Below are 13,793 nucleotides of genomic sequence, written 5' to 3' on the forward strand. Positions count from 1 at the left end.
GGGAAAGGAAACATTCATTCAGTTGAATTGTAGATTTTTGTAGTCGCTTTAAACATTTTATTGCAGGTCACAGAATATACCTACCAAAGAGAATATGCGAAGAAAACTATGAGTCTCTTTTGTATTGCTTTGTAAGATATTTATGTTTTCTTCCAAGGGAATGGTGTACTCAAAGCAAATGTCCATGCCCCAATACACTTTTCACATTAAAGATAAAAATCTACCACCTCTTATTCTCATTATGACATCAATCTCTTGAGTCATTAGAGCATTGGTTTCTTGGACCATAGCAAAAGCAAACAAACCAACCAAAACTTAATTCTTCCCCTTTCTATTGTCATTGTAGCACTTCCTTACCATAGTGTAAAATGATCGGTAAAACTCACTTCCTGTAAAATGTTGCAGCTACAAATATTTGCAAGGCATATTTGGTTCTGCGTAGTTTTTGTTTGTTTGTTTGTTTGTTTGTTTCGGTATCCTAGGCCATACAACCTGCTCTCTCTGTGTATGTGTGTGTATTCTCTCTCATGTGTGTATATATGCTCATGTGTATATACGTGTGTGTGTATATGTGTGTGTGTGTGTGTGTGTGTGTGTGTGTGTGTGTGTGTGTATGAAATACCGGGGAAGTCTTTGAATTAATGAGTCATGAAGTGCTCAAAAACATACCATTTCAAAAGGCATCCATCCAGGATGTAACACTAAGGGGAGGTAGCCCTTGAGCAACCAAACATCCCACTCTAACTGAACAGAATTAAGGTAAAGAACAATCCTTAGCAAGTCTTTGAGCAGAGAACTGGAGAGAAAGAAGTGATGGGGTGGCTCAGGACTCGGAGCTGCAATCTGTTTATTATGTTAGTCTTTTTGCCTCCATGGAGTCCTTCAGTCAGATAATGGATTTATACAGCACCCCCACCCCCCATAAAAAGTGACCACAGGGAGGCAAGCAGAGAGAACACAGGGGCTATGCTCAGAAGGTTGATAGAATAAACCTCAGTAGTAGGTATGTTAGGTTTTGTTTTCTTTTAATTTCGCCACTAAAAAAAAAAAAAAAATTCAGTGTAACTCCTTCAATCTTTTTACAATTCTGCATGGTTGAACATTTGAAATGAGTTTGTGTATCACCCCGAGGCACTGATTCAGACTTGATTGGGGCAAAGCAGACTGCATGTGCTTATTTTTATCCACGTCATTTGGGACATTTCTGTCGCCAAAGGAACCAAAACCATACCGTCCCGCTGCCAAATTATCACCTAGCCATTGATCATCCAGGGCGGTGAGCCTCATCAACAAGTTGTGCGACCTTCCTGTAACAGCAACGCCTGGTCAACTTGAGAAAGTGAAGCGAGAGCCCTAAACACAAATAAAAAAAAAACAACCAACAATCCTTATAATTATCATCATCTGCCGCGTTTCCCTCTTTTGGCAAAGAAACACTCCATCCATTTGTAGAAATCGCCCGCGGACACGTTACATCAAAACTAATCACAACGATTAAAATCAGCTTTTCTGTGCAAGAGGAGAGTAAAAAGCAAGTTGGAGGCTGAAATGAGACTGTTTTTCCAACAAAAAAAATCTGGGAAAAATTTCCTATATGTATATTTCTCTATATGTCTATGTAAGGCTTTATTTTTGAGGATCAACTGTGCGTCTGTGATCGGTTAATTTGATTTAAGTTTTATTTTGGAGATTTGGACTGGAGGTAGAGGCGCGAGCTAATTGTATCCTGATCCTTGCCTTGAGGGGTTTCAAAGCCCTGGAGCAACTCTCCTCTGTATTTTGTTCTGTCTACCTTAGCCAAGCTATTGCATTTCTCTCTGGTGTGGCGAGGCGAGCAGATCGCTGGGAGAGAAATCGGAAAAGGGGGGAGAGGAAAAGGAAAAGGGGACTTGGAGAGAGACTTTGTGCTTCAATGTTTCAGGTAAGATCTGACGGTTTGGGTTTGTTATTATTTGCTAAGGAGGGTATGGCTGGGACTTTGGGCGCAACTCGCTTTTACGCATGTGCCAGGCATGGGGCGAGAGCGCGGCACACTCGCACACACGCAGCCGGGCGCGGACGGCGGCTGGGGATCCGCTCGCACCGGCTGCGGCTGCGGCTCCTCCTCGGTTTTCTTCCTGGCAGAGGGAGCCGAGAGGGCGCGGGTGGAGGAGGCGGGAGCCCGGGCCGGAGCTCCGCCGGGGTCGGTCGCAGGCGTGCGGACTGGGGCCGGGGGTCCCCGCGGCCGGGTCCAGCGTCTCCGAGCTCGTCGCCGAGGCTCCGGGACCCCCGCGTCCCGTCCCTGCTCCCGCCAGCCGCGCGCGTCCATTCTTCCCGGGGCGCCCCCGGGGCTCGGCGCCGATCGCGTGGGGGTGGGGACCGTCGCCGTGCTCGCAGCCAGTCTTGGCGGCGCCCCCCCCCCCCCCGGGACACCCGCTCAAAGACGCCATTGTGGCTACCGAGAGCGGGTCGGGCCCCGGGGCGCTTTATTTATTATTTATTTATTTATTCATTTCTCCCTTCTCCTTTCTCCCGGGCCGAGCCCTTTTGTAAGCCGCGGCTGGTGCCCGGAGCCGGCCCGCGTGCAACCCCAGGGCTGATCCAGATTCGTCGCCTCCGCCCACTCGGGCGCCTTTAAAGCCTTTTCCCATCCCCTCCCATTTCCCCTCCCCCCCTCCAACCCCATCCCTGGGTGCAAATGTTTCATTTATTTTTAAAAAGCGCCCGTTCCTCTTCCTTCCCACCTCCTCCCCCGATAGAGACCTAGGCACACGCTCTGAATTAGAAGTCTCCTTGGGAGGCGGGCGCGGGCTTGGGGAGCCCGGGTGGGGGAAGGCTGCGGTCGCCGCAGGTATCGGCGATAGCAGTACGGCAGTCGCCCCCCTCTCCTCGGAGCCCGCGGCGCCGAGTCCGGAGCCCGCGTCCTTCCCTCCTCCTCCTCCTCCTCTTCTGGCGGCCACCGTTCCCTTAAAGGGACAGAGTTGCCCGGCTGCCGCCGGTGTGCGCCGTCGCTCTCCGCGCTCCGGGCGCAGAGGTGGGAGGAAGGGCAGCAGTTTGGCGTTTGGCTCTTTCCTGACCTCTTTCCTCCTCCACCACCACCCCATTACCACCACCCCACCACCCCCCCCAAGCCTGCCTCCCCTCTGGATGGAAATGTGGAGTGCGCTTCCTCTCCTGCCCCCAAGAGGGACCTGGCTGGAAAATAAAAAGAGTCCTCACCTCCTGGAAAAGGAACGGGGCGGGTGACGCGTTGTGGTGAATTGCTTCCAAAGTGAGGTGGAGCCCCTGAACGTCCAAATAGAGGAGGACGGACCTGTGGTGCGGGGACTCCTTACCTGGACGCCTGACCGGCACAGGCGCAAACTTGCTAGCGGTGGAGGCCGGCAGGGATCGCCTTTGTGCCTTCCAACACTTAGGCTCTCGTGGAAATGATTTTCTGGTGTCAACACGTTTTCACCGTGACTGTGCTTCTGGGGCCGGCTGGGCTGAAGCGGACTAAGTTAGCAAAGTTACGGTGGGGCTGTCGGCTTTGTGCGTGGTTTAGAATCGCACGAGGGGGCTGTCCGGCACCCTCTAGGCTCTGGCTTCCTGGCTAAGGGGGGCACCGCAGTAGGCAGAAGTAATTGGTACAAATATTATACTACCGTTTAGAGCATAGGACTGGCTGCTTTCAAGCAAATCTTTGCTGCCGCCCCCCCCCCCGCCCACACGCCCGCGCGTGTGTACGTGTGTGTCCTTGTGGCACTCAGGGAGACACAACAATTTAACATACTCATTCTTTAAGAAACGTTTGCCTTCTGTTTTCAATCAGCTAAGCTGGCAGCTAGAGATACAAGTTTATTTGAGAATACCCTCTGGGTACCAAGCATGCTTGGATTGTTTTAGCAAATTAAAAATGAGCAAAATGCTTTTACCTTCTCAGCAGTAGACTCCTTAAGAGACCTCCTGTTTCGTGTGTTATGTGTGTGTTCCGGGAGAAGCATCTTCTGTGTGCTAGCTCGAATGTTTTTAATGTGGAAAAGAGAAAATAAAGGATTTTTAAAGGCTGAGCCTGGTGCCAGGAATGATTCATTAAATCTGAGTCCACGTCAAGGAATTCACCTGCCTGTATGGGATGTTGTGGGCGCTAATAGCCAGGCGATGTGGCGAATTTTAAATAGCAGTGAGTCCATTTGTCCCCGGGATAACGGGCGAGATGCCAGTTTCCTCCTCGTGTTTAGCTTTTGGTGGCATTTGGCTTCCAAGAAGGGGCTGGCAGTTTAGGAGTCTGTGCCCTAAGCAGTCCTGCTGGTGCAGATGGAAAAGAGCTGTTGGTGGTTGTAAGGATGGCGGTAGGTTAAGTGTTTACTGATGAGGTTACAGAGGTGACCCTGAAACTTGAAAACTTCACACCACAGAGGAAACTTCAGGGGATGGGGCCTTCGTGTGTAAAGAGGATGTGACTGACTAGGCTAAAGTACCATAGTCTGTAGGTAAGAAATCTCTCCACGCATTAAGTATGGCTGATAACGTGTGGGGGTCGGGGGGTGGGGGAAATCTGCCACCACAGCATGCAGAATGACTGCAGCGGCTTTTGTTGTATTAATTATGCCCGAAGCACAATACAAAGTCCCCGAACACACACTAGAGGTCTCTCTTCTAGCTCTGCGATTGTTAGGTTTGTAATTCTTTGGCAGAGCTTGGAGACTGGGGTGCTCAGTAAAGGCCTGGTAATTTTGCCTTCCTGGTAATTCTCCATGTTCTGATGTGAGGCGTCTCTTTTGGGGAGAGTATTCAGGAACCACCCAAGCATTCAGAAAGTACCTACCGTAAGAACGATTTCTACCGATTGCTGACAATGTACTGACTGCATTGAAGCTTTAGGGTTTTCAACATAGACTATTTATCCAAAGCAGTTTCTTTTAAAATGCAAACATAACAAGTGAAAGTTGTATTTGTTGGACAGTGTGCTGAAATTAAACTTCCTTTTGGCTCTGAATTTAGCACATAAAACTTGCTTGTTCGAATGCTTTCTGGTCTTGAAATTTCTAAACACAATGTGATTATTGTACCGTCCTAAAACACTTTTTGCTCAGATCTCCCCTTTGCCTCATTTGCTCAGATTATCCCCGCTGCACTCAAACAAGGCTTTTTAAAGTTCTTCTTCTTCTTCTTCTTCTTCTTCTTCTTCTTCTTCTTCTTCTTCCTCTCCTCCTCCTCCTCCTCCTTCTTCCGGTTTTTCAAGACAGGGTTCTCCGAGTAGCCCTGGCTGTCCTGGACTCATTTTGTAGACCAGACCACCCTCAAACTCAGATTAGCCTGCCTCTGCCTCTCCAAGTGCTGGGATTACAGGTGTGTGCCTCCTCGCCTGGCTTAAAGTTAAACTGATTTTTTTCAACTTTTTTAAACTAATTTTTCATTTTCTAATAAACAAATCATTTATCTATCCTTAAGTTGAAACTTCCTGGGAACAAAGGCTTTCAGATGTGAGTGCATGTGCTTATTTAGAGAGCTTACTCATGCAGGCTTGAGAAACAATTTGACTTCCCTGGATACCGTTAGAGCTCCCTGACTTCTCATTCATAAATATGGACCAGATGCAACTAACGCTTTGCTTTTGAAGACTTTGTTTGGGAGCTCTGAAAAGAGTAAGATGAGATTATCACTTAAGTGTCATTTTTGGAAGTCTTTTCTCATTGAGCTCATCAATTCATTCAACCAATATTTACTTGTTCTGGCTGTTCAGGAAACTCTGTTAGATACTGGAGCCACCATGGTGACAGAAAGCACCGTGATTTCCTGGAGTTTATGGTTACAGGGATGGATATAAGCTGAATAATTGAACAGCTGATAAAGATTAGTGCTTTGAAATAAAAGAAAAACTTTGGTAGTATGAACCTAAGAGGGGCAAAAATAGCCAGACTGAGGTCAGATTTCCAGAGAAAACCCTAGGGACTGAGATCTAAATGTTGAAGAGGCAGGTGACAGAGCTGGGCTGCACCTGGTTTTCACGCTCAGAATAACACCAAGGGGTAGGTGGGTGAGAGGGATGGGGAGATGGGTGGCGGAGGATGGAGAGATTTGTGCATTGAAAGGGCAGTTCTGGACACGCATAAGCAGGTGCTTAGACAGACTGCCATGGGTGATGTGTACCCTTGCATTGGCTGTTCCAGCGGCTTAGGCAAGAGCAGATGTAGAAGGAGAATCAGTGGCGGGAGGATTTGAGATCCACTTAGAAGGTAAACACGGAGGAAAGGGTTGGCTATAGCATGTGTAGAGAGAAGAATGTCAAGGTTTGGGGGCTTGGGGCTGGAATGTGAACTATCCTCCAAGTAGCACCATTGAAGGTTGCTGACTTTGAAGGTTGTGGAATCTTTAGGAGGTAGAGCCCTTCCTAAGGAAGTAGGTCACTGGGAGTGGGCTTTGAGCTTCAAATCGTGGTCCTGCTTCCTGAGCTCTCTGCAAGCTCTTCAACCAAGATGTATGGGTGTGGGGAGTACTGGGCACACCCCTGCCACCGTGAAGCCATTGCTACCGTGCTTTTTCCTCAGAGATGGACTGTACCCCTCAAACTGTAAGCCCTAACAAACCTTTGCTCCCTCAAGTTGCTTCTGGCTGTGTATTTGGTCACAGCTAGAAGAGTAATAAATGCAGGTCATGTTCATCAAATAGATGCTGGTATTAGAAGGCTGGGTTTAGTATCTTTTGCTTCCTCTCCAGTGGCCAGAAAAAGTAGTAATGAGAAGCCTCATTCACCTCCAGTGTATCTGAATTCACAAAGGCAACCATGGCATCTGGTCTTGTCATTCTTTAGTTGCTCCCTTTGTTCCACAGTACTGTGCAGTGCTGGCGGTCCATCGGGCCCTCCTCTGCCTGCACTTCACAGCCTGTTCTCCAAGCCCCCTCTGCTTTGGGGACTGCCCTGTGAGGTCTGTTTAACTAGCTCCCCATAAGCTGGGCGTCGTCACTGAGAGAGGCTTGTGTTTAATCTACTGGAACAAAATCAGGTCAGTGTCTTCTAACACACACAAATTGTGTCAAGAATATCATAAAATCAGTGGTATAGCCACTGGCAAGCTACCCATTCTTCTATGAATAACCTCTCACCCATGCTACCATAAGTAAGTCTAATTCAATTCATTGGGTCATTTAAAATGACATGAAAGTAGAAGGGGGACTGGTTAGGAAGAGAAGGGGATGGGCAGGAGCGGAGGGTACAAGGGAAGGAAATAGGGTGAATATAATACATTGAATACACGTGTGAAATCTGTTATTGAGCACAACAAGATTATGCTAATAACAATTTTTGAAAATATAAAAGTGTTAAGTTGCTAGAAAAATTAATTGAGAGATGGCTCAGTGGTTAAGACTGCTCATTGCTTTTGAAGAGGACCTGGGTTTGGTTTCCAGCATACACAGCCTGGCTCACAGTGGCACGTGATGTCTGGTTTCTGTGAGTTTCGGCATTGCATGTGGTGCGCATAAACTGTGGCAGGCACAGCACACATACACATGAATGAAATAAATGAACACATAGTTGTCAAAAATTAGCTGTTCAACTCTGCTTTTTGAAGTCATTAACATACAGATAATATAATCATTGCATGGTGTAAGAAAGAGAGGAAGAGTCAGAGACAGAGAAAGAAACTTGTAAGGATATAAATAGCCCTTAGATTGTCTCCTACTTAGATTTTTTGTGCATCTGTCCCTTGTGTTCTATTGCTGTGGAGAGACACCATGACCACAGCAACTGTCATCAAAGAAAGCATTTAATTCAGGCTTGCTTACAGTTTCAGAGGTTAGCTTCTTATCAGCATGGCAGCCAGCACGGAGGTATGCAGGCAGATGTGGTGCTAGAGAAGGAGCTGAGAGTTCGACATCTGGATCCAGAGGGAGCAGGAAAAGAGAGACACTAGGCTGGCTTGCGCTTCTGAAGCACCAAAGCCCACCCCCAGTGATACACTTCCCCCAACAAGGCCACACCTCCTAATCCTTTTCAAGTAGTGCCACTCACTAATGACCAAGCATTCAAATATGTGAGCCTATTGGGACCATTCTTACCACCACAGTGACTTTTTTGTCGCCATTACAAAAAACCTGATAGGAGCAATTAGGAGAAGAAAGGTTCATGCTGGCTCATGGTTTCAGACAGCTTCAACTTATAACAAGAAAGACATGGTAGAGAGGTTCAATTCAGGGCCACAGGCTCCTGTAGGGGCTGTTTATGTGGTGGCTAATCAGGAATCGGGACTGGGCCAGAGTCCAGATACAACTTACAAAGGTCCTAGTAACCCACTTCTATGACCTAGACCCACCTCCTAAACAATCCACAGCCCCCTCAAAATATTCCTACCCACTGGAGACTTGACATCCAAACCATGAACCAGTTGAGGGACATTCTAGATTCAACCAGAATGATCCCCAAGGCATCTACAACTTTCTCTGCTCATCCTTGGCCAGACTGGTCTCCGTGCTTTTCCTGTTTCTTTAAAAGTGAACATTTTGGTACTTCTGTTTCTTGGTCCTTCCTTTAATTCGTTCTTATTTCTTGAAAACTTATTCCTAGATGTCTAGATTCACAAAAAGGTAAAACAGCCAGGAAGTCATTTTGTCCAGCATGTTATTCACCACCAATAGCGCTAACTACTGACTGTTGATTAATTTTTAAATAATCTAGAACTGGGCATTTGGTGGTTTTGCTTTCAACATCAAAATTTATTAGGAAGGGAATTTCCATTAAAGAAGCCTGCCATAAATCTTTTATAATCGTGTTTCCCTTCTCTGATTGTACTTCTTCCAGAAAATTCCAGGCTGGGGCTCCTTCCAGAAAATTCAGGCTTTAGTTATTTCCAGGAAACAATATGAATACCATTCTCTTCATGGAGTTTAATACACAGTTGGATCCCTAAGACTTTTTTTTTCTGATGGTTTTCATGCAGGTAGCCTTGGGGGGGGGGGGGATGCAAGCTCTAATTATATAAATATCCATTCTTTCAGCCATATCACCTGGAGTTCCATCTCTCTCCAACTTACCTGGGTGTTTGCTGAGAGTACATACAACGCCAATACCTCAAGGCACACGATTGGCAGAGCCACCCCACTTCTGGTTGCTCAACCCCTCTGTGTTCTTGAGCTCCACAGTATGGCTGCATGAATGCCCAGACACTAGGGAACATCCATGACTAAAAGGAGCAAACCCATCATACCTCACTGAGCCCCTCAAATAACAGTAGTTACAAAGGTTCTGTGGGATTGTATGAGTCTGGGGTAGTGGCAGAGCAGGGATTCTAACCCAGTAGACCAACTATCAGATGTGTCAAGTGAAAAGCATTAATGATATACTTAGAGTCACCAATAATGTGTTGGTATTGAATTAAGGAGAAGAAACTATTAAGCTTCCTCTTGGTGTAACTTAACCCAAGAGTGAGTCTAGATTTGAATTCTTTCCTTCCCTGTGTCCTCTCTTGTTCCTTCCTGTCTGCTGTATGAGACTGAATCTGGGCCTGCCTAAATGCTGCATTGTCTTGTCTGTCCCTGTCTCTCTGTCTCTCTACCTCCCTTCTCTTCTCCTCACTCCCCTACAGTGTGTGTGTCTGTGTCTGTGTGTGTGGCCTTGCATGTCTGTGTCTGTCCATCCCTAACAGAGGGCTTTGCTTTATATTTCCTTAACAGGACAGAAAGCATCACATGAGGAAGGAATGGGATGCCTTACAGAAATACTTAAAAGAGTCCCACAAGTCCCTGACTAACTGACCCCATGAACAAACAAACACTGTCAAGCACTATCCAAATGCTCTGCCCAGCATTTGCAGGAAATGTTTGTTTTAAAAGGATGTTTCCAGCCTGTTTTCTGTTTCCAGAATTCATTATCTTAACACACACACACACACACACACACACACACACACACACACACATTATTGGGTCTGGGAACAGTGATGCATTATTTTAGGTTATAAAAGTTGATTGCATAGGAAATCCAAGACAAATAAAGTTGGCTTTTACATTATTCTCTTAAAGGCAGGTTAAATAAGGCTTAGTATGCAATAGGACAACTGTCCACGTCTTAGTGATTTTAAGGTATATTATTTACTTTGGGTATGGGGCCCAGCAAAAGTTCTAGTCCCGTTGAATGTAACAGGTATTTGTATAATAATACACTACCACAGCCAAATCTTAGCACTAATCTCATTATTGTTCCATGAACATTCCTAGCCCACTAGCCAATCTATGCTAATCTCAGAATTTTTTTTCATTTTCTTTTATTTTCTTTTTCCTTCCTTCCTTCTTTCCTTCCTTCTTTCCTTCCTTCCTTCCTTTGCTTTCCTTCCTTTCCCTCCCTTCCTTCCTTCCTTCCTTCCTTCCTTCCTTCCTTCCTTCCTTCCTTCCTTTCTTCCTTCCTTCCTTCCTTCCTTCCTTCCTTTCTTTCTTTCTGATGGAGTCTCACCATGTAGCCTTAGGTGGATTCACTGTGTAGACCTGGTTGGCCGTACGCTAGGAGCGGCCCTCTGCGGCCACATTTCTCACAGGCACTCTGCAAAGCGTTCCCGCACTGCCCCCGCGCCCACCCATTCCCTTCCCCCACTTTCCTCGCACTGCTATCCAGTCACAAGAGAAGAGAGAAAGAATAAAAATGCTTTGAGGGATGGAGAGATGGCTCAGCGGGTAAAGGCGCTTTCTGGACAAGCATGAGGACCTGAGTGTGGGTCCCCAGAACCCACATAAAAGGTCTGGTGTGGTGCTCACCTGTGACTCCAGCAGTGGGGGCGGAGAGAGTGGAGGCAGATGCCAGGAGCTCACTGCCCAGCCAGTCTAGACAAGAAAGCAAGGTTCCGAGTCAGTGGGACATGTAAGAGGGAGAAGCAGTGAGGTAAATACCAGACAGGAACCGCGGCCTTCACACATGCCTAGGACGCATGCGCACACCAGTGTACGCAACCCTCACATACAAGCACGCAACAAAGTGGCTTGCGGTTGTTGCCGCCAGGGCGTCTCAGTTGTAAAGCTCTTGCTGAACAAAGGGTATACTCATCCACACTCTTGTCGTGTCAATCAAAATGTGGATTGTCTTCCACTCAGAGCAAGCTGACAATGATTGGGTCCCTGCTTCTGACACAGGCTGCTGCTGGGAAAAAAGTCTCCTAAACTGAGGAGAATGTTAACCGGACGGATTTCAGAAGCTCTCTAGAGGCAGGGATGCTCTTCCTGATGAATCCTTCCTACACATCCGCTGTCATCATCCCTTGCTGTTGGGGTAGCAGTTTCACGTGGCTGGAAATTTGTAGCTAATGGAACAGGAAATGTGTGTAAAATAAAACGCCAAAAATCTCTGTATGAAAGAAATAAAAAACTACATTGGTCCAGGGCATGAACGGTTCTCTTCAAATCCCACCTCCTCCACCGTCCACACTGGCACCTGCCTCCATCAGTTCCTAACTGTACCGCCTTGACTGGCTTCATTTTTCAAAGCCTTGGTGTTCAGAACCGTAAAGGAGGTAGCAGTGACTTTCTGTCCTGTGACTGAGGATGATTGTGAGAAGTAGGTGAGGGACATATGTCCAGCCTGTACTGGCCCTCAGAAGATAGCATATTCTATTATTAAGAGTGCAGGCTTTGTTTATTTTCCTTGTCTCTTTAGTTCTTTTTGTTAGGTTGGGTTTTGTTTGAAGTATTTCTTTTCAGTTGGGGTGTGTGTGTGTGTGTGTGTGTGTGTGTGCGTGCGCGCGCACGCCCACAGAGGCTGGAAGATGGTTTCAGATTCCCTGGAGCTGAATTAGGACCACACATGGATGATGGGAGGCACACTCCAATCCTCTGGAAGAGCAGCCCGTGTGCCTAACCTGCCAGCCGTTTCTGTGTTTTTTCTTTCCCAGTTTTACTTTTACCTTATCATATGTGTGTATGGCTGCAGGCATGTATGTGCACTGTATGCGTGTATCTGATACTCTGAGGTCAAAAGAATGGGTTAAATCCCTTGGAACTGGAGTTAGGGGTAGATATGAGCCTTCATGCAAGTACTGAGAGCCAAACCCAGGTCTTCAGCAAGGACAGAGAACACTCTGAAATGCCTAGTCCGTCTCTCCAGCCCCTGGGTTTTTGTTTGTTTACTTCTTTGATCAAGGTCTCACATAGCCCGGGCTGGCCTCCAACTTGCTACTAGTCAAGGTTGGCCTTGAACTCCCCAATCATCCTGCTTCTGCCTCCCAAGTTCTAGGATTGCCACTGTTTGCAGCCCTACTCAGTTCTCTAAGGCATGCAGTATTAATGCTCAGTAAATACTCTTCAGATACATGATCACAGAATAAGCCATGTGCTGGCTTCGCTTTTCTGTAAGCCCTCTGCTAGTGACCGGAGGATCCAGGTTCTGCCAGATGCCCTGGCCTGATGGTTATAGGCTTTTTCTAATTAACTACATCAGTCATTTGGTACAGACGAGCTTTGATGGGGAACTTTGTTTCAAGTAGAATATTTTTGTTTTGTTTTGTTTTAAATACGGGGTGCTCTTATGTATCTCAAGGTGGTCTTCAGCTGATATGTAGCTAATGATAACCCTGAATTTCTTATCCCGATGCTTGAACCTCCTGGGTGCTGGGATTACAGGTGTGTGCTACCACAACGAGTTTAAGCTTTGCTGAAGACTGAACTCAGGCTCGACGACATTCCTGGTCCCTTTTAGTTCTTGGTCACTCCAGGGAATTCCTCCTGGGTCCAAATGTCATAGGGTCTCTGAACACTGGACAAGTAGAGCTGGTGTCAGAAGACAAGCCAGTATGCCTCCCTGTTCTGACCCCACCCTGGCAATCGGCAGAGCTGCTGGGGAGCTGGTGCCATGTCCATTCCAGCCAGCAGATGGCAGTGACGCACACGCCTGGTGTCTGTAAGCCTGTGGTCTTTTCTTTTTTTTTTTCTTTTCTGGTATCTTCCCACTCTTAGAGAAAAGCTAGGTTGGACCAACTTTTAAAACCTGGCTTGGCTCCTTCATGGGAACAACTGTGGCTCGGAGGGACAGCCGGAAGCATCAGCGCCTCCAAGTAGCCTATTTCCTCCTGGGCGGCAGGCCAGGGAGGAGTGATAAAGTGTAGCAGCCACTGATTATGATTTTTCAGAGACAGGGATTATTGTGGGGTGGGGAGTACGGGGCGGGGGAGCTGAATGCCTAATGAAATCAACACAGGAACCTGCTACCATCCTCCAGCTTCAGCCATATCATCACATGCTCCACCGAAAGGACTTGAGGCCAATCAGTCATCAGAAATCTGGAATTTAATAACAGTGATACTCAAAGTGCTCAGGTGCCATCTACGAAGGGAAGAGTGTTACTATTTGCAGTGCTGTCTTGTAGGGTACTGAAAACTTGGTCTTCTTGTTGCTTGGAACTCTGGGTCCGAAGTTTACTCTATGACCTTAAATCTGGCTTCATTAAGTACTTTCTTAGAATCAAGATTTTCATTCTTCCAAGCCACTCTGTAAAATGGGGGAAATATTTATGCCTTGACCTATTAAAACACACACACACACACACACACACACACACACACACACACACGAAGGTGCTTTAGGGCCTGGGGACGTTGCTCAGTGGGTAGAGTGCCAGCCTCACATGCAGGAACCCATGAGTCATCATAAGCCAGGGATGGTGGCCCAGCCCTGTAACCCCAGCAGTCAGGAGGAGAAATAGAACTTGAAGGTCATCCTTGGTTATGTAGGGAATTTGAGCCAGCCTGAGATGCAAGAGACTCCATAGCAGTTGCAGGAGAGGGAGCATTTCAAATGAAGCATGGACATATTGACTATAATTCATACACAGGAAAACAAATGAATGGCGATCCAACTAT

General features: G+C 46.9%; 1 protein-coding gene across 1 annotated transcript in view; it reads left to right on the forward strand.

Annotated features, from left to right (window-relative positions):
• Positions 1-1,805: 1,805 nt before the first annotated feature.
• The window catches only part of Kctd1 (potassium channel tetramerization domain containing 1), a 187,744-nt gene continuing 175,756 nt past the window's right edge, over positions 1,806-13,793 (forward strand). Inside the window, exon 1 of the mRNA XM_055625781.1 lies at positions 1,806-1,921. Within this exon, the coding sequence (XP_055481756.1) occupies positions 1,913-1,921 (9 nt within the window). The 5' untranslated portion in view covers positions 1,806-1,912. The remainder of the gene's footprint in view (positions 1,922-13,793) is intronic.

The sequence above is a fragment of the Psammomys obesus genome, unplaced genomic scaffold, assembly GCF_907164565.1.
Source record: "Psammomys obesus unplaced genomic scaffold, mPsaObe1.curated_primary_1811, whole genome shotgun sequence".
In the NCBI taxonomy this organism is placed as follows: Eukaryota; Metazoa; Chordata; class Mammalia; order Rodentia; family Muridae; genus Psammomys; species Psammomys obesus.